Here is a 19145-nt window from a genome sequence, read left to right as displayed (position 1 = left end):
CAGGTTTATTGCAGCGTTCGGTTGCTGCACACAGCCGTGTGGCTGGGTATGCGCAGGATGCTCAGCACAAGGCACGTATCCCTTCCCCATCTTTCCTCCCCTCCGGAGGAGATGGCAAAGATCGCACAAAGCCCAAACTTTTCAGGCAAGGGTCTGATGCGAGAAGTCAGCCTTACGCTACAGCAAGGGGAGAGTGTCAGGTTTTCAAAGCCATCCTTCAGAGAGGGTGCTGTGCTCGCCTGTGGTAGCTGCCCAAACAGAGAATTGCAAACCTCGTTGCATCCTAGAAATATCCCAGTCCCTGATTATGGCTGCCGAGGGAATTTGTGGAGCTGCTGCCGTGGAGTCATCAGCCCTTTCATCTTTCTGTTCCTGACTCTTTCCTCCCTTTCTTTTCCTCGTTTTACCTCCTTCACAACCTGCCTCTTTACTTCTCCCCACCGCAGCACCGGTGCCAGCCCTCGCCATTGGCGCCCTGCTCTCGCCCCGCTGCCACCGCTGCTGTGCAGGGCAGAGCCCCCAGTCCCACGCACGTTTCCAGAGGCGGCACAGGCGGCTCACCGCCGGCACGTGCTGCTGCACGAGGCGCTGCATGGAGATTTTTTTTTTTTAATTATTCTTACGTTTGACACTGCATGGAGCCCACTTCAAGGCCCACGTGCTCTGGGAATTGCCTCCAGCAGCAAACGTGCCAAGGCGCAAACGTGTGAGAGCCACCGCATGGCCGGACATGGGCTGTGCCCTGGCACCTAACTCCCCACCTGGTAAAAGGGCTTTGGGATCCTGAGAGTACCAAAGGCCGTATAGAAAACAATAATTGCCCTCCGTTAGCCCCTTTAAAGGTCTAAAAAGCTGATTTAAAGTGATTGTAAGTAAAGACCGTGCTTGTGAAGGCTCGCGTTGTTCACAAGATCCAGATGCATTTTGCAAGAGATTAGTTCATCGTATAATGTAGTCACTTCTTAGCTATCTTGGAACTAAAAATTGAAGTAATTGATATTTGAAGATGTAAAAATAAGCTGAGTATACATCAAAAGACAGAATTTCTTTAGTTTTCAAAATAAGATTTTATGAGAAGTTTGTGTGCTGCCACAGTGAAGGAAAGATGCATTTTCAGGAAGTCTTTACAGAAACCATCCACATTTTTTTTAAATTTTAGGTGTTTTCTGATTTATATATACCTTACATTATGTTGTCTAAACTTCCGCAACTCACTCCCTCCCTCCCTTCAAGAAAACCAAACGATTGTTTAATTTTATGTGTGAAAATGTCTTTAATATGGCTTCAGTACCCCAAAAAAAGGCTTAACTGCACCCAGAACCACAAACTTCAGTAAACAGAGAAACATATCATCTTACAAAAGTTTGAAACAATAGTAATAATCATTGTTATTTCTTTATGAGTTCACCTAGAATATAGGGGCATTTAAAATGGGCCCTGTGTATTGAATGCTTAAGATACGTGACATGGAAATTACACTTTCAAATGACATTTAAATATCTTCAATGGTCTCTTCAGCTTGGAAAAAGCCAAAAGATGTAAAATTAAGGCTGACGCTCTGCTCTGGGCTCCTGCTATTCTCCAACAGTTTCTTTCTCTCCTGTATGTTTCCAGTGTAGTCTGGACGGCATAGACGGCATTTCAGCCTGCTTTCGGTGTTGTCGCTGTTAAATTCATTTTAAATGCTGCTTGACTATTTAATAATCTATACCCAGAGCAGGGATGCTCTCCCTTTGGGGCAGGATGCGAGGTGGAGCGGTGCAGTGTTGTCACGAGCCTGGGAGCGGGAGCGTGGGTTCCCGGCGGGTTGATGGCAGCGCCGCTTTCATTGCAGCTGAAAATCAGTGCCCCTCGGCGCGATGGGGGCTGGACACCTGAACGCCCCGCGCGACCGGCTCGGCCCGCTTTGCTGGTGAGGCCGGAGCCGCCCCAACGCCTGCGGGTCCTTGAAGTCGTGCGCGCCGGCACGGGCGTTTCGCGCTGACTGCTGCATCCCCGACGCTAATCTGCTGTGTCACTAACAAGTTGTATCATTTGAACCTTGCAGAGGAAGGCATCAATCATGAGTGCAAGCTGTGTAACCAGATGTTTGACTCTCCGGCAAAGCTCCTGTGTCACCTGATTGAGCACAGCTTCGAGGGGATGGGAGGCACATTCAAATGCCCTGTTTGTTTCACAGGTAAGACAGGGAGGCCAAGACAAGCCTCAGCGTGCATGGCTTGATCCAGAAATGACACTCGGGGGATTTGTAAAATACTGTATTCCTTTCCTTGGGAAAAAGAAATGCCGTGCTTGGAAATGTTCAAAATATCGTCTGTCTGAAACTGAGACGCGCTCCGAAGAGCAGCACTCTGGCGTTTGACACCGAGCAGCACTGCCGCATGCAGTGGGCTCTGCATCGCTCTCCACAATTTGAAGCCTTTTAAATTGTAGCTTGTGGCTCGAAGGTGCGATGCGTTCCCAAGTGCGGGATTTGTAAGGTGTGGACCTGCTCTCGCAAGCCCTTACTCAGCTGAGCGAGGAGCCCTTAAAGGCCAGGTAGCTCTCAGCCCACTCGCGGTGGTGAGGCTCACCCGAATAAAGGTTTGAGAAGACCAAATTATACAACTGTATAGTTTTGCCAGCTGCATGCTCAGAGGTTTTGTTAAGGCCAGTTTGCTCGTGGTGGCACATTTATAACTCTGGTCTGAGGGCCTGCTACGTGTTCCTTCCCTGTACTTCATTTAAGCCGTCTCATTAGTGCAAATGATCTTGGGTAATCTTGCTTACAGGATCTTCAGGATGCATGTTAAAGGCTTCATTTTACATGCTCCTCAAAACAGTAGTTAACATCTAAGTTGCCAAACTGCTTGAGAGATGTGTGTGACTGTGGACCCATTGTCAACATCTGCAATTCTTTTAACTTCCAGTGGGAGTATGGCAAACCCACTCTCCTTAGAGTTTGGTTCACAGTTTGAGAACTTGCTTTTTGTGTGAGCTTGGAGTTAACTTAACCTTTTCTGAAATGTGCTGTAAAATAACTCTTTGAGTGCAAGTGTTTGATTCCGCTGAATAAGCTATTTTCGCATAATGATGATGATCATTCATAGAAAATGAGACAAAAATTAAACGAGAGATTTTTAGCCAGCTAAAGCCTGCAGTTCAATATGTTTAACTTCCAAATTTCACCTGATTAAGTCAGAATAATTGTCGATTCAAAATCAGAATGCAGATGCTGTGATATTTGTGATGTTAATTTTTTTTTTTTTTTAATACTGAATGGACAACCCATTTAAAAGGTCTAAAAATTGTGACAAGGCTGCCCTTTCAGATTCACGTGTCTGCCAGAAATGCTGTTCTGGGCCACGTGTATTCCAGACCAGCCATCAAGGCTTCTCCTGGCTCACTTGTCCTGCATTAAAAATGCATCCGATGCACCTGCCGTGGGCCCAGGGCTCCCCACAGGAGCGGTGACGTCCTCTCTTTGGTCTCATAAATGAGTTCTTCCAGTTACCCATGGACAGTGTTAGCTTTATGTGAAATATCAAAAATCCATACAGGATTTAGACTCTGTTAGAAGTAAGCTGACTGTCAGCCTGGAGACTCTAAATTGACTACTTGTAAGGAAATTCTGCTGAACCAAGTATATCGGCACTTCTCTGGCAGATATCCTTGGACTTTTCAGAGTCTTTGCAATTGTGAGAGTGTAGTTCAAGACAAGATGCCTTATATGAAGCAATCTTAACTAATCGTACTATGTCGTTTCAGTTTTTGTACAGGCAAACAAACTGCAGCAGCACATCTTTGCAGTCCATGGGCAGGAAGATAAAATTTATGACTGTTCCCAGTGCCCACAGAAGTTCTTCTTTCAAACAGAGCTTCAGGTATGTTTACAATAGGAGTAAAAGCAAAGCTAAAGCTGTTGATTTCTCTGTGCAACCATCACCCTCGTGCAGCATTTAGAAAAGGTGCATACCCTCAGTATGGTCTCTTCCGCCCTTAAACAGTCTCTCGGTCTCCTCCTGCCTCTCCAGGTGCTATCAGGAGAAAGGGGTCTCTGAGCATGGCTGGAATAAATAAATAAGACATGACAGATATCATGATTCTTTATGAGTATTTCTCCTGACAGTAGCATTGCTACATCCTGACATGTCTACGTCAAACACCTTGTAAATAATTTCTTTTTCTCTGTTAATAATTTAGGCACTGATTAACATACAAAGACTAAGCAAATGGTACGCTGCCCCCTCCCCTTCTTCACTGTTAAGTCAGAAGTAAAGGAATTTTCCCTACTGAGGTATGGGAGCAAAGCGTGGGTGCAGCTCAACACGGTGCTTAATTAGAGGCTCCACCAAGGCACTAGCACGTTAATAAGCTTCAGGCTCTGCAAACCAGGCATCACGTGCCGGTTTCCCTGGCGGCGCTGGGGGCCACAGCCACAGCAGTTTCAGCCCCCACAAAGCCGGTCCTTGGCCCGCACCCATTCCCGGGTGCAGCGAGCCTTTCGGAGGGGCCGGACCCTGACCTAGGCATGCTGCTGCAGCCGCTGTCATGGCCCTGGCCCCGGCCCCGGCCCCAGGGGCCACCTTGGAGCCATGCTGGTGAGGCTGGGGTTTCGATCACACTGATAGCTTTGGTGCTAAACCCACGGAGATGCTGAAACCTCCGTGGCATGTGTGCCTGAAACCTCCGTGGCGTGTGTGCCTGATACCGCGCAGGGAATGGACCACCGGAGCTGGCCCTTCCAAAGAGCTCGCAGGGAGGTGCCCGCCCTGGCCGTCCTCCTCAGGCGTATCTTACCTGTGTAACACGGCCACCAAAATATTGCTAACGTCCCTTGGCAAATGCGGTCTTTTTATAGAATGGCGCCGTATGCCTCATTTAAATCTATTAGCTTTATAAACCATGATTTACTTAAACTTTGGAGGGTTTTTATTTATCTTGCTGAATTCCCAAGCTGCTGCCTCTTGTGTCGTGCTGTCATGCTGCGGAAGGATGGTTGATCTTTTCACTTTGTTGATTTTGGTTTTTTTTCCTCCCAGGGGAATCTCTTCTTTCCCTTGTTCTAGCAACCCAATTTGCATAAGTGTACAAAAGTTTTAACTATACCTTGTTAATATTTTAATAAAGTCAGCAGATTTGGGGTTTGTGTGTTCTCACTATGAACGTTTTATGAAGGCAACAGTGGCGTGCAAAGCCCGCTCTGATTTTTCCTCCCATTTTTCCTTTACAGTGGTGTTTGGTCAAAATGCCAGCACAATTAAAATGGGCGCACTGGCTTCCTAGGTCACTGCATTAACCTTTAAAATCAGATGGTCAAATAAAAAGAACCTTGTTAAATTACAGTCTTAACAGCAGCCCGTTTTCTGCAATTAACAGTTTTAATCACATAGTGTTTCAATTCTGAAGTGTTGTGCATTGCAAAATTGCTGCAAATAGCAGCTTTAATCAAATAAATTATGATTGTAATTTTCCAGTTTTTATGCAGGATTTGTGTGCATTTAAATTTTCTGTGCTCTTAATAATTACCCGAGTAGTTTTGAATGGTGTTGGCCGAATGAAAATTCAGTACTTAGCTGCACAGTTTTAGGCTTTATTTCAGCAGTGACTCAGAAATGTGTGTTTACTTGATGCCAGGGACTTACTAATTCAAATACCTGTGCCAAGGAGGACGCAAAATGTGTGTGTGTAAATCAGTTAGAAATGCTCAAGACTTTTCAACCAGTCTGCTTTGGCATGATTGTCTCATCAGTTTCTGATGTGTAAGCTGCCTGCTCTAAATTCCTCAACGGTTGGTTATGTTTTTGTTGAGTAATGAAGTTTTAGTATTATTTTAGTGGACCAGTTGTTCAGCTGCTAGTTAGGGTTAAATCTGCATAAACCTTTCAGTCTCTTAACTGCACTGTTGTTCTTATGTGGGCAAATCACCATCCATCACGGGGTTTTGCTTGATGAATTTGACTTTTCAGTTCTGATCTTGCTTTCCCACTGATGTAAAATAACCGGTGTCAAAATCTGAACCTACGCTTTCTTTTACTAGTTTGTATTTTTAAGTGAAACCACTGAAAATACTTTTTAAAAAATCGAGCATTCAACTATTTCAAGAAGAAATTCAGAGTGGGGTGCTTACAGAAAAGCGAGAAAACCAAGGAGGGTGGGGAAAATGACAGGCAGCGCAGGGAAAAGGTAACTTTTAGAGACATCATGGAGCGGCATGAATTAGCCCCGTGGATATGTGAACATTTCTTTCAAGAGTTAGGGCAAACACCAAGTAAGCCCAGAAGGGCATGTGTGTGCCGTGTGATGAGAAACGTTTCTACTGTAAAAGTATTTTTAGGACTTGGTGCAAATATTGTTTCAGCAGCTTAATGCTTTGGAAGCAATCAAACCCCTCTCTTCACTTCTGAACTAGTAGTTATATTTTAATATAGGTTTATGCTCTGATGTTTACGCCATCTGATGGAGCCATAAAACCAAGGCTTAAGAAAGCTCCGAGGAACCGAGCTCATTTTATAAACAATGGAAATTCTGGTGTGAATCTGGAGCGATGAGTCAGTGAGGTTACCTTGATATTGCCAGAAGAAAAGAAAACAATGTTATTTAACTGCTTACATTATCTCATTGGAAATAAGGAAAGAAAACACGGTAAGGTTAAGTACGAAACACAAAGGAAACAGTATGTGTGATAACCCCACATACCCTTAGGGCAGAAGAGGAAATGCTGGCAGCTCCGCGTTTTTCACATCCTCAGTTTGTAAGATTGACAGCTATGACTATGGTGAAAATCTCCTGGAAAAAAAAAAAAAAAATTATAGCTAATGTATATTACACCAAGGCTATGGCATTTCATTCCCCCTGCTGAAACATGCTTACTGAAACAAGCGTAGAGATGGAGGTTTGGGGGGTTCCTTATGCGTGGGGCAGAAGGAACCCTTTCCAACAGAGCCCTATCTCTAGGACCCGTGTCAGGAGCTGCCGGCCACCGCCAGCATGCCCACTTCTCACAGGCAGCCAGAGCCACAGCGGCACACAGGGCATCCAGATATGAGAGATGAGCTAGGTCTTTGACAGCTGAAATTTCGGTCGTTACTATTTAAAACCTAGCAGGGAGTCATACCAACACCAAAGATGGGTCAGAAATTATGACACATAATGGGTGCTGAGATTTATATTTGCGGTGTTATTCACAGCTGGGAAATACACCTCCTCAATTGCTTGCATCAAGAAATTACATTAAGCAAATTGTGACTGAGCAGTGATTTTCAGAGGAAACTTAAGGAGGATTTTCATAGGTACTCTTTTGCCACAGTGCTTTTTCCAAGGAGCCATCGCATAACCAATGAAGTATTTGTATTTAAAGGATTAATTCCTGCTGTTTGCTTGTGTACTGTTAATCATACCGTTTCCTCCTAAATGATTACAATTGATGCAAACTAAGGCAAGGGATATAATAAACAATGCGCAAATAATCCAGGTACCAAGGGAGAAGGGTACCTGCCAGGTCTTTCCTAGCACAGGTGTTCAGGTGTTTTATTGCCCGCTATGAATAAAGGGCTTTCTTTCCTGTTCAGATTTGGAGATATGTCAAACCACTAAATTGAGGGAGCTTCACCAGAGGAATTTGCTGTCATTTTAAGTGCCCAGTTTCTTTAAACGTACACATATCGAAAGGAGAGTGGCTACTGTGGCTCATTGGCTAACACTGTGGTCTGTCTCCCTCCTCATTTCATTCTATGTGAAAAGCTGGCGATTTTCATATATCCATAAACAGGCATGAGCTGCTGCACAGAAATTGCACTCATTATATTAATAATGATTTACCATGAACATCCTCCAGGGGCTTGATTTGGTCCACATCAAAGTCCTTGGGATTCTTTCCGCTGATTACAGCAGATCAAGCCCCTAAGCAGGTTTTCCTTTTTTTAAGTCTGCTTTTAATGTCAGCTCGATGTTAGATGTGTCTCCTGTAGAGGGCCGCATCCTGCCCTGGATAGCGGGGCGCTGCAGCGAGCCACCACGTCATCTGATGTGGCCTGATAGGGGACATTAAGATGCTGCTCTGTACCTGTGGTGGCTTCCCTGGGAGTGAGGCAATGAGGACCAGCATCTCCAGCTGCTCATGCCAGTGGTCCTTGGGGCCATCTGGGTACCACAGTGTCCCCTTGAAGCACGTGGGGAGAATGGGAGTCTCTTGGCTTGTGTGTGACCCACCGGCACCAAGGGGAGTCCTGGGGCTGTATCCAAGGGCTCAGTTTACCACCAATGGTCAGAGTACTGAAAAAAAGACTTAAGCAATTTCTGGTCTGTACCCAGCTATTCAAAATCTTTTAGTGGTTAACGTCTCTAGCTCCTACTTGAAAAATGGGCTTTGCCTGCTTCCTTGGGGTACAAGAAAGCTTACTTAAATAGGAGTAAAATTTTTCTTCCAAACAGCCCTATGTGCTTGCAGCACTCTGAAATATCTCAGTGCTTCTGGGCTCCAGTGTCCACACAGTCAGTGAGAGAAAAGTAAATCTATGGTATTCTGATGAAGTTGCACAAACTCCTTTTCCCTGGGGGAGTGTGTGGATGACAGGAAAAATGGGACCTGAAATGCGGCTGTATCTCAAGGCAGTACATAACTTTTGCTGTATTTCAGAACTTATCTGTGACTTAGATGTTAAACACCAGGAGGTTCTTGCTGGAAACAAACCACAAGCTCTTTCTATGTTTCATATGAAGCACCCACAAAATCACACAGCGAGTTATTTTTCTGCAAGTAAAATCCATTTGTTCTTTTATACAGAATTTATATCTTTGCATTTTGGTTGTTGATAGGCTCTTAAGAGTCTGTTTTCTATCTTCACATCCGCCCCCCTTTTTTTAACCTTACTCCTCCTTTAAAATCCCTAAAACGACCTAGTCAGTTAGCCTAGCAAATTTGGCTAGAGTTTCTTAAAAAATGGTGCTATGGTGCTTGGAGTATTGTTAAATTTTAATTATTAGTAGTTACAAAGCTAATAAATTACAGGAATACCAAAATCTATTCCAGCCATATTGCTGGGTTTCATTCAGACGCAGTCAGATAATTATAACTAACAATAATTAAAAATTAAAAGTGCTGTAGGCACATACCCATCACGTTGAGTCTGTCTGCCTGAACATTCTTTATGGACTGCAAAACCACAAGTTTTATCTCTGATCTGTAGTCACAGCAGGGAAGAGTTTTACCTATTAGGTCTCTGGTTTTCAAGACGCATGTTTAAATTCAGGGGAGGATGAATATACAGCTGTTTAAAGATTTGGGGTTAGGAACAGGCTTTCATAAGGACCAAAGCTAAGAAAAGCCATCACGTGGGCGATGCAGGGCTGTTGCTGAGGTGGCGTTTCCTGTGTCTGGGGCTGGGGATGCTGTTGGAACAGCCATGTAACCCAGACAGCATGGCCTCTTTGTGTGGCCAATTTTGCTGAAACAGAGGATGGTGCAGAAATCTTGGATTGCCCCGTGTTTGAGGTTGTGACAAGGTGTAGCATTTTTTCATTTGGAAAGATGATTCTGATCAATGTATTGCTTCATCTTTATCATCCCTGAGGTCTCTTCAATGAGACGGAGAAAGATCTCTCAAGTCTGCAAAGACTCACCTGAGATGAAGCTTGGGAGTAGCATGTCCCATAACAAAAACCCCTCCTTCATTTCTTACACCGTTAATGCTGTTCTGTGGCTGGTCCAGGCTAACAAAGTGTACGCAACTTCACGTTAACATGTGCAGAAAGCCCAGCAGTGATGCAGAGCGGGGAGTCGGGGGGGGAGGGGGGGGAGCCAGGTGAAAGGCATCGTTTCAGTCATTAATGCACTTAAGCGCACCCAAGTGTCAACATGTGTGATCAAGTGTAAGGAAGCATGTCGTTCCAATGTGGCAGCGCTGGCACACAGAAGGGGCTTCCTACAGCAGAGATGGCACTTGGATCCGGTGCTCAGGCTGCCCAGCTAAACCCGTCGTTGCCTGTCATCTATGCCCTAGGGCAAGGGTCCAACCAACTTTTGCGTAGGCACCATGCCATCCCAACAGATGGGCAGGAGCGTAAGCCGCCAAGAGACAATGTATATGCATCAATTGTGTTTATTGAAAGCACAATTCCTGGCTGGAAATGTCCAAATGTCTACTCTGCGATAAGATGCCTTTAGTTAATGGATACGGAAATGCAGCCTAGCTTTGAACTAATTGCTTTATATACGTTACAAAACGTAATGCAGACGTGCAAATGTAAGATGTGTGGATTATGGGGAGCCCAGTTAAAGGTCTGTCATGACACACGGAGTCCCTCCTAAAATTGACTTGAAGTGCCAAGGTCCTACTTGCCTCTAAGTACTGGAGACCAAATTTTGTAGGAGCTGCACGTAACTTTACAAATCGCTGGTGCAATATATAAAGATGTGAAAGGAGCCAACTTTTTACACTTGCAGGTTTCCTTTGCACAAAGATCTCTAAGCTCACCTCTCCTCTTAGTGGTGGAAACCGTTTTCACTTGCATGGGTAAATGAGGGTGATAGGTTAATCCAGACCAAAGCAAGACAAGTTTACATATTTCACTGAAGAGGTTTGTTTTCCATGTGACAGAGAGAAAATCCTATAATATGCTTTTATATTTGACAACATTGTTGCCCACCAAAACAAGTAATTTGTGGAAGCATCCAGAGAGGAGTCTGTATGCACAAATTAAAGGGTGTTTCCTTCCCCTACTTGTTAGCTTTATTCAATTAAGACTTGCTAGGGTTCTTGAAAGATGTGCTTTAAAGACCTTTATGAATATCCGATTTGGTATTCATAACAATTCAGGCATACTATACGTAAGTAAATAAAGCGGGAATGTTTTACTTCCAGCTATATTAATGCATTCCCATCTTCGTGGAAACAGAGCACACGGGCTGTGTTAAACATCCATCCTTGACCAAAAGGAGGAGGCACAGGAGAAGAAATGAGAAATGGATTTTCTTTCCGAAAGACCAGATTGCACTCTCTGGTCTGGCAATAACAATTACTAATGACATTTAGAGAGAAATTAAGGATGAGAAATGCAAGTTGGCATTTCAGCAGTGCCAGTCAGTAACATTGCATCAGAGCTCACAGGAGAGATGAGAAAAAGTTTAGGGATGGAAAATTAATTTTGTTATGTCAACAATTAACAAATACCTTTTCTTCATTCTTTACCACACTATCACAAATTACCACTGTGTTAGTATTTAGCAGCTCCTCAGATGAATGAAATAGCGCTTTGAAATCCTTATTTCTGGAGTGAAATGCACACGTCTGTGTTTTGCTCCGTTTTGTTGAACAATGAATGATAAAGAGAGGTTCAGACTGACCAAGGAGGGAGAAAATGAGCTCTTGAACGTGTGGTAGCAAGAATATTCTGTGTGGCTTCTCTCTGCAGATCTCTGTCTCTTTTATAACCATGAACGCATTAAGTTTACCAGCACTTCTTCTGAGGTTGTTTTTCCTGTTTTACAAATTTGGAAAGGCAGAGGTCAAACAACATACCCAGATCCACGCAGGAAAATTCTGAAGGAGCCAGACGTAAAGTCCTGGAACCTCAGACCTTTCATTCGGAAGTGCTTCATATGTTCACAAGGTGAAATTCCTGTCCCCATAGGAAGGCGGTAAGAAGCCCCAGTTCCTGCTGCTCTGCGTAGAGCCACGAAGCAAAGGGGCCGTAAGCTGTAGATCTGTGAGCGGGGCCATCGGCACCGCTGGCGGTGCGGGGACAGTGTCCTCAGGGACAGCAGATCCAGGCACCACTGCTTGGCCCTACTGGGCTTGGTAGTACATGCCTGTCTAAGCAGGACACAGTCTTTAATCTAGCACGAGAAGATTTTTGTAATACGTAGGCAAAAAACCAGTTTTGTTTTGTTTTTTCTCCAAAAAGCCTTGTCACAATTTTTCTATGCTGGTGGGAAGAGATCTCTAATACAGCCCCTTTGATTTTCTTCTGCTGTAGTAGTTGCTGTGGAACGTAGTTTGGGATCTGAGCATGGATTAGCTCCCTTTCCTCCTGTAAGTGTCGCTAGCATCCAAAGGAACTGACTTTAGTTTTCAAAGGAAGAGGGATGCTGCACTGGAAAGGGCAGAGCATAAGCATTATTTAAGGAAAATAGTGCAGCTTGATCAGCCTGTTTTAAAGAGCTCATTGAAGGTGGTGTACAGCATCCTTTTAAAAGTTCCATCTCTTCATTTGCTCGCTGCTAGAGCAAAACGGGGATGCTTGTCCAGACATAACAGTATATGCCTGAGTGTTTTCACAAGAAATGTCTAGATCATTAAATATAATAGGTCTCAGCTGCAGTTTTGATCACTGAAGCATGCACACAATTCATCACAGCAAATTAGGTACGTCTTTGTAACTTATCTTTCTGCAATTTGCTGGCCCTTTTAGAGAGCTGAAACTTATATTGTATGTGCTGCAGAAGCCATTTCAGATAAAATATTCTGTGTTTATTGTTGGAGAACAAGGATTCACTAATAACAAAAACATGGAGCAGTGTATGCTTCTGCTCCTGCATCTTGCAGAACCAGCAGTAGTACCAGCAGAGATCCCCAGCCACATTCATTATTTATATATTTTAGTGAATTTCTTGTCTGCAGTAAAAGAGATATAAGCTCCAACATCAGACTGTTTGTGCCAAATTTTATCCTACAGCCCATTCAGAAAACCTGAGGCAGCCGTGGTTCTCAGTCATTACACAGCCCATTTATCTGATTGGAGTTTTGTCCTCTCTGCCTTGCTGAAATGTTGCTTGTTCTTTAAGAGCTCAGTTTGACCTTTGGAAAGAAAAGGCATTTGCTATTTTAATTTTTTTTTTTTTTTTTTTTTTTTTTGAGAGAGAGAGAGAGAACCGAACCTACTTAAATGGAAATTGGCATTCAAAAGCAGCACAGTTATTGAAAAGCATTTACCTTATTACTAGAAGAGAACAGACGCTAGTGGGCTCGAAAATTACATTTCAGTGGATTCATCAGTTTCAGTCACTAGTTAGTCTGTGAACAGATGGATATATTTGTAACAGTTAACATGAATTTATAGTCTGGATTTTTACATTTGCCTTGAAAGCACTGCTTTCTTAGCTGCTGACTAGAAGGGTTTGGAGATGTATTTTATTTGTTTTATTTTTCTGAAATAGGATATGGTTGTTTCTAATTGCAGAGTTTTCTTACATCATAGAAAGCACCTCAGTTTTCAGAAATGTAAATGATATATAGCTACTGTGTAAGGAAAATGTTGTAAAAGAATCCTCCGGTACGGCTGCTGCAGAAAAAATAAACATCTCAGCCTAAACCTAGATAAACCCCTATGGACTGAGAAAATAATTTTCAATAACCAGATATTTTTAACTCTGTGTATGAAGGTAGTAATCACAGTCGCCTGTATTTGCATCTAGGGTCTGCCAGATTCTAATTGCTTGTCTCCCCCCCCCCCCCCCCCCCCAATTTAAGGCTGTTGGTTAACAGAGCAATGCATTAAGCACTCCATCTCCAAAATAGAAAGAAATACTGCCCTAGCCTCTACCACGTGGCATCTTTAGGTTTCGGGGATTTCGTTTAAATCCGAAATTTATGTCCAGGAGAAATAAATTATTAGATTGTAAAAGCAGCTGGGGAGGGAGTAAATGTAGTCTCTTTTGTCCTCTATATCATTTCCCCAGGAAGATAATAAATGTATGGCAAGCGTCTTGTGTTTCCTCAGTCGTACAAATGTTGTGTGTGCGCTGTATTTCAGACGTGAAGCCAAAATTCCAGACAGGAAATCCTGGAGTGATACTGTGCTGCTGTTGCCTACTACTGTGGTGCTGGTGGAGCCCCCATCACTTTTTCTGTTAGAAGGAATTTGAAAAATAGTTTCATGAAGAAATTTAAAAGGCCTTGGGTATACCTCTGATTTGCTGAGTAAGAGATTTAGGGTATAATCCTAGAGTTTATCTCCTCAGCCAGTGAAAGGCAGCGGGAGCAGCGGTTCCAGCCCTGCCTGCCGGAGCAAACCCAGGACAGGAGCCCTGCCCTGCACCCTGATCCCAAGCGCCGGTTTTCCCAGCGTGATTTTAAAGCGCACGAGAGAGACTCCTGCTAACTCTTCACTGCCTTACCCGTCCTCATTGCTCTGCGAGGTCGGAGACATGGAGCTAGTGTGATGAGCAGTCAGGAAAACATGGGGCCTGATAAGGACGAAAGGAGAAAGAATAGTTAGAAAGTCAGTCGGTAACTAGCCTTTCTGCAGCTGGGCTTGTGTATAGGGCTGCCATTGCCTGCACCTCCATGCTCATGTCGGGAATGTCGGTGGTATTTTCAGGGACTTGAAAGCAGCCCTGGAGCAGCCTTGCTGGTCGCTCTTTCTGAAGTTGTTTTCAGAGAAGTATATTCAATCATATAATAATGTTTGTGTAATTAATATTCTGCTTTAACATCATATTTTGAGAGTAGCGTTATAGCTCCCTTTAGCCAGAGGGGAAAGGAAGAAAGGTAAAATAATTTAGAATACAGCTTGTTTCCAGATTGTGCCTTTTCTGTGGTTTCTGCTTATGTTAAACAAAAATGGGACGGGACTGTTTGATGCACGGGCTGGGTGCGCGTGTGCAGTGACCCGACTTGTGCAGTAAATGCTAATGGACGGATCGCTAATGCTCTCCTCTTTCTTCACTTTTCACGTTAATAGAATAACTTGCAATATACTAAACTGTGCATCCTTAATGCGGTGATGGGGCTTTGTTGGAAAAATCTAGCTGATAGAGATAAGACTGTATAGGCTGATGGGATCAGCGTAGAGCGAGCCCACAGCTTTGTGTAAGGTCAGCTTGGGTTCGGCGAGGCTCCATCACCCCAGCTCCGCGTGAGCCAGCCCAGATTTGGCAGCAGCAGTCCTGAGCTCATCAACTCAGCCGCGCTTGAGCTGATTCTCTGCAGAGCATCTCGTGTGTCTTCTGTGCCACGTCCTGGGCAGGAGGTACAGACACCCCCAGGTCGCCCCTGTGCAGGGCACGTCTGCAGAACCAAATTGCTCCGGCTTTGCACCATGCAGAAACCGCCAAAGCGCCGCCCACGCTGCGCCAGCCCTGGGGGAGAGTCCTGCCTGACCACCGAGCCTCCTCATTTGTTTCTGTTGCACAGTTAAACCTGAATAAATTGCCATGGGCATTGAGGTTTGACTGTGTAGAGCGTATCTGTCTTCAGTGCATTACATTACTGTGTCTCCAAAAGGAGTAGAGAGGAGGGTTAGAACATATTTACTTCTGAAAAATTCGTCCTCCTTTGGGGCCGACACGCGCTCTTAGTCTTTGCATGAAATCACAATTGTTTAAAATGTAGCGTCTTGCTGTTCAGAAGGCAGATTTTCCTGAGACCAGTGACACACTTGTAATGGAGTAGCACTGGCTGGAAAATCCCATTTTTTAACAGTTACAGTTGTTTCACACGCATACCACAGCGATGTTGCCTCGCTATTTTGTCTTGTGATGCCTTGGAGGAGATGGCTCGTGTTGGTGATATTTTGGCCCCTCTTTTACTTACGGGAACAAATCACGCTGCTAGCTCCTCTGGGGTTAATTCCTCAAGGCAGCGGGCAGTGGGCTGAGCACAATCCTGTCTGCAGATTTCTGCTCTGCTGGTGGCATGTACACTAATGGGGAGGCATGTAAAGTACTTCTATAAACTGTGGCCTTGCTATTTTATAGCAGAGAGACTTGCGCTGGAGGATTTTTATGCCTCTTTTGAAATTAGAAACCAGCAATAACAGCCATTACGTCCAAGGCAACAGGTCACTGACCAGCCATTTTGTCAGTCTGAGCAGTATGTGGGCGCCACGTGACGGGAATATTTATCTGCCTCTAAGAAAAATGTATCCATAACACAAGGCAATGCAATTTGTCAGATCAGGATTCCATTAGAGGGATTTTTACTTTAGTTGCTGCTTTTTAAAAGAACTACTGATAGAAGGACTGTGATGTGCTGTGGCCTCGCCGCGGATAGGCAGGGCTCGCGTGGTCGGGCTCTCTGCGCTTGCTTATTTGGTCCGAGGAACTTGGTTCAGCTGCAGCTCTTATCTTTCAATGGAGGTTGTTGACAAAGTGAAGAGTGCGAGGTGTGCCCTGTTAACATTTGCATTAAAATTCACAGTTAAGGCTGAGACTGTCTTATAGCTGCACCTTAACACCAGGAATACCTAACTGGTGCAGAAAAAAACAAGCTACAAAAAATCAGATGGTGTTCAGTGACCCTTGCCATACTGAAGAACAGCAGGGCAACTTAAGGAGCCAGTTTTAGGTTCAAGTTTGAATTTCCTGGCTATTGTTGGGTTATATTCCCATGGAAACGGTCATTCAACGAAGCTTTTGTCTATGCATTTTGACTGGTGACTGCGAGCGGTACTATGTAAAGTGTGTTTCCCTTTTGCTCTACGTATTTTTTGAGAAAAAGAGTGTGAGAGAATGCTGTCCTGGTCCTACAATAAAAGCAAAATCAGGAAATTATTTCATGTTTATAGAAGAGTCACAAAGGGTCCCATAATGATGACGCCAGCCCTCACAGAAATGAACAATCAACTGCCTTCTGCAATGTGATTTACCTTAGATCAAGGAGGGATTAACAAGATAGGCTTCAGATAGGCTTCAAATAAATCAACAAATCATGCTTTTGAGAGGAATACCTAAGAAGGATTCCTGGAAAATGGTTTTCCTCTTGCAAATGTTTTTGAAACACATTGCTTCCCTGAGTAGGACCCATAAGTAGATAAAAACAGGTCAGCACTGGGTCATACATTGAAGTCTTCAGTGTAGCACAGGCAAAGGAGTGTACCTGTGGGCAGTAGATGCTTTCTCCGATTAGTACGTGGCTTAGATTTGAAAACAGACTGGAACCTTTGGAGGGTTCCTGCGAAGTCAGGGTGCACGCCGGGTGGGTGACCACGTCCATGGAGGCACAGGGGTGGCTGTGGCCCCAAGCACCGGGGTGCCTGCAGGACCAGCTCCCCAGAAAACCGCGGGCTGACCGAGCCGAGGTTAAGGCACCACGTGTTGCCGGCAGAGCGGCGTGCTGGGATCCTGCAAGCCACTTTCTGCTCTTGGGATCAGCAACGGCCCTGGGATCCAGTCAGGGAGAAATAAATGGTCAGGCTAAGGGAGGAGTGGAAGAATTCTAAAAATATTCTGGTTTTATGCACTTCTGACAACAGTAAGTAAATTTGTCCCTCTCCCTTTACATTTAGGAATTGTAAGGTTCTTCCCTCAGCTTATTTTGATCTTGCACATGGCATGCTGTAGACTACAAGTCACAAGGACGCTGATAAATTTGCATTTCTGAGTGAAATTCTCAGGAGCGTGCAGTCCCTCGGGACAGGTATTATTAGCTCCCTGGTTTCATTGGGTGCCTCAGTGAATCATGGTGTGTTTACGGCTAGTTTCTGTAACAGAAGACTCCGGTTATCTCTTAATAATGTATTCTCCTGTGGTTTTTACTTCCAAAGTGCCGTGGCAAGGAGATTTTCCCAAAGGCTTCAGTTTGCTTTTGTGCTTCAGCATTTTACCCAGTGTTTTTGGAAGAAGCGTATAGACTTTTCGGTGAGGCATTTAATCGAATATGAGAGGCTATGCCAGGCTTAGGCTCACGTTTGGAGTTCACTTGTAATAGGCTCACCTCGGTTTACGCTGAGGTTTTAGAGAAGAATAGAAAGAGATGGCAAGTCTAGAAGACTGATGATACAGAATTATTAGTCTCAAGTGGAAATGGGAAAGCATGTTAGGTGAGTTGTCAAAGTCTGATTAGGACTAAACAACCCAAATTAGAAGAGAAATTACATCCATAAATCATCTAAAAAATACTTAGCTGGTGTGAGAAAAGGCTGGCACTGGGAAAAATAACTCTAAGAAAGATATTTGTAGAAAAAGGTAATTTTTCAAACGCGGAATAACACAGACACACCTATCAAAATTCAAGAATACATTAAAATTAACAGAAGCGGCGTAAGTATAGAGATGAAACTGAGCAAGTATATTGTTGGGACCCCGCAGCAGCGCAGCCGAGCGCTCAGCCCCGGGGCGCAGAACAAAGGCAGGCAGCGGGGTGGGGGCTGCTCCTGGGGCTGCCGGCATTTTACAGAGCAGCGCCTGGGCCGCTGCATTTCGGTATAGAAACACACCAGCCATGGAGAAAGATTTATTTAAAAAAAAGCAGACAGCATTTAGTCGGTCGCATGCGGAGCAGCTTTTTCCCCTGTCAATATTTTAGGAGTTCTGAATCTTCCCATCGACTCCAGATGAAGAGCCAGGTCCTGATCGCCAGAGGAGCTGAGCAAGGGTCTGGGGGTGGCATGGGGGGGACTGCTCAGCCTCCCCGGCGGGTACGGAAACCCTGGGGGGGGAGTGTGTGTGTGTGCAGGGACAGGCGAGTATGTCTGCGTCCTAGTACCAGTGCAAGGTGCATTTGGCCCTGGAGTAATCGAGTATGTGCAAGCGTCAGAGTAACTCAGATGCAGATATTTTCATTGGAAACAGGCAACTTCGCTTTTCAGCTGACACCCATCCTCCAGGCATATTTTCTTAGGCACTCCAAGTGATTTTTACTTTTTTTTTCTTGGTTCAATAACTTGTAAAGGACAGCTTCCTAACTGCATTTGTTGAAGTGCCATCTCAAAGTGTGCTGACACGGGGACTGACTGACGCACGGCAAGTTATCAGATGCTCAGAGATGAAGGAAGCAGTAACACAGGCAGCCGTTTCCTTTCACAAAGGATGTGCCACCTTTCGTTTGCCTCTACCTCCATTTCAAGGGATTCTTCAAATAAAGAAGGGACATGTGAACCTGTCTTGCCTGACAATTCCTTTTTTTATTGAGTACCATGATAACTTGGAGTTCACTTGTTACAAGCGTTTTGTGTAGTGGGTGAAATACCGGGGGGAAGGAAAGAAGCAACACGGTATTTCCTGAAAAACTAGGATCTAAACATAAATGTCACTGGGTAGGAGTTACCTGAAACAACTGGAAGGGGAATTAACACCTGGTTTTTCAGGAAACATTGGTTACCACTATCAGTTTTAATGAAGTGTATTAACTAAATTGTGTTCTGAGTACTCATTCAGCCCTGTTTATGGCACACTCTTGAGTACATTTACTGTTTGTCAGAAGTGCAAACTAGTGAACATATGAGGC

General features: G+C 44.4%; 1 protein-coding gene across 1 annotated transcript in view; it reads left to right on the top strand.

The window, feature by feature from the left end:
- Positions 1–19145, top strand: part of ZNF423 (zinc finger protein 423) — a gene marked incomplete at its 5' end in the record, with an annotated part of 233847 nt that overhangs the window by 208077 nt on the left and 6625 nt on the right. The window contains 2 exons of the mRNA XM_082489199.1: positions 2048–2179; positions 3748–3863. Of these exons, the coding sequence (XP_082345325.1) occupies positions 2048–2179; positions 3748–3863 (248 nt within the window). The remainder of the gene's footprint in view (positions 1–2047; positions 2180–3747; positions 3864–19145) is intronic.

This window comes from Vanellus vanellus (assembly GCF_965231255.1).
Source record: "Vanellus vanellus genome assembly, chromosome: 12".
Lineage (NCBI taxonomy): Eukaryota > Metazoa > Chordata > Aves > Charadriiformes > Charadriidae > Vanellus > Vanellus vanellus.
The sequence above is the reverse complement of the archived record's forward strand: the minus strand, read 5'-3'. Positions and strand labels throughout refer to the sequence as shown.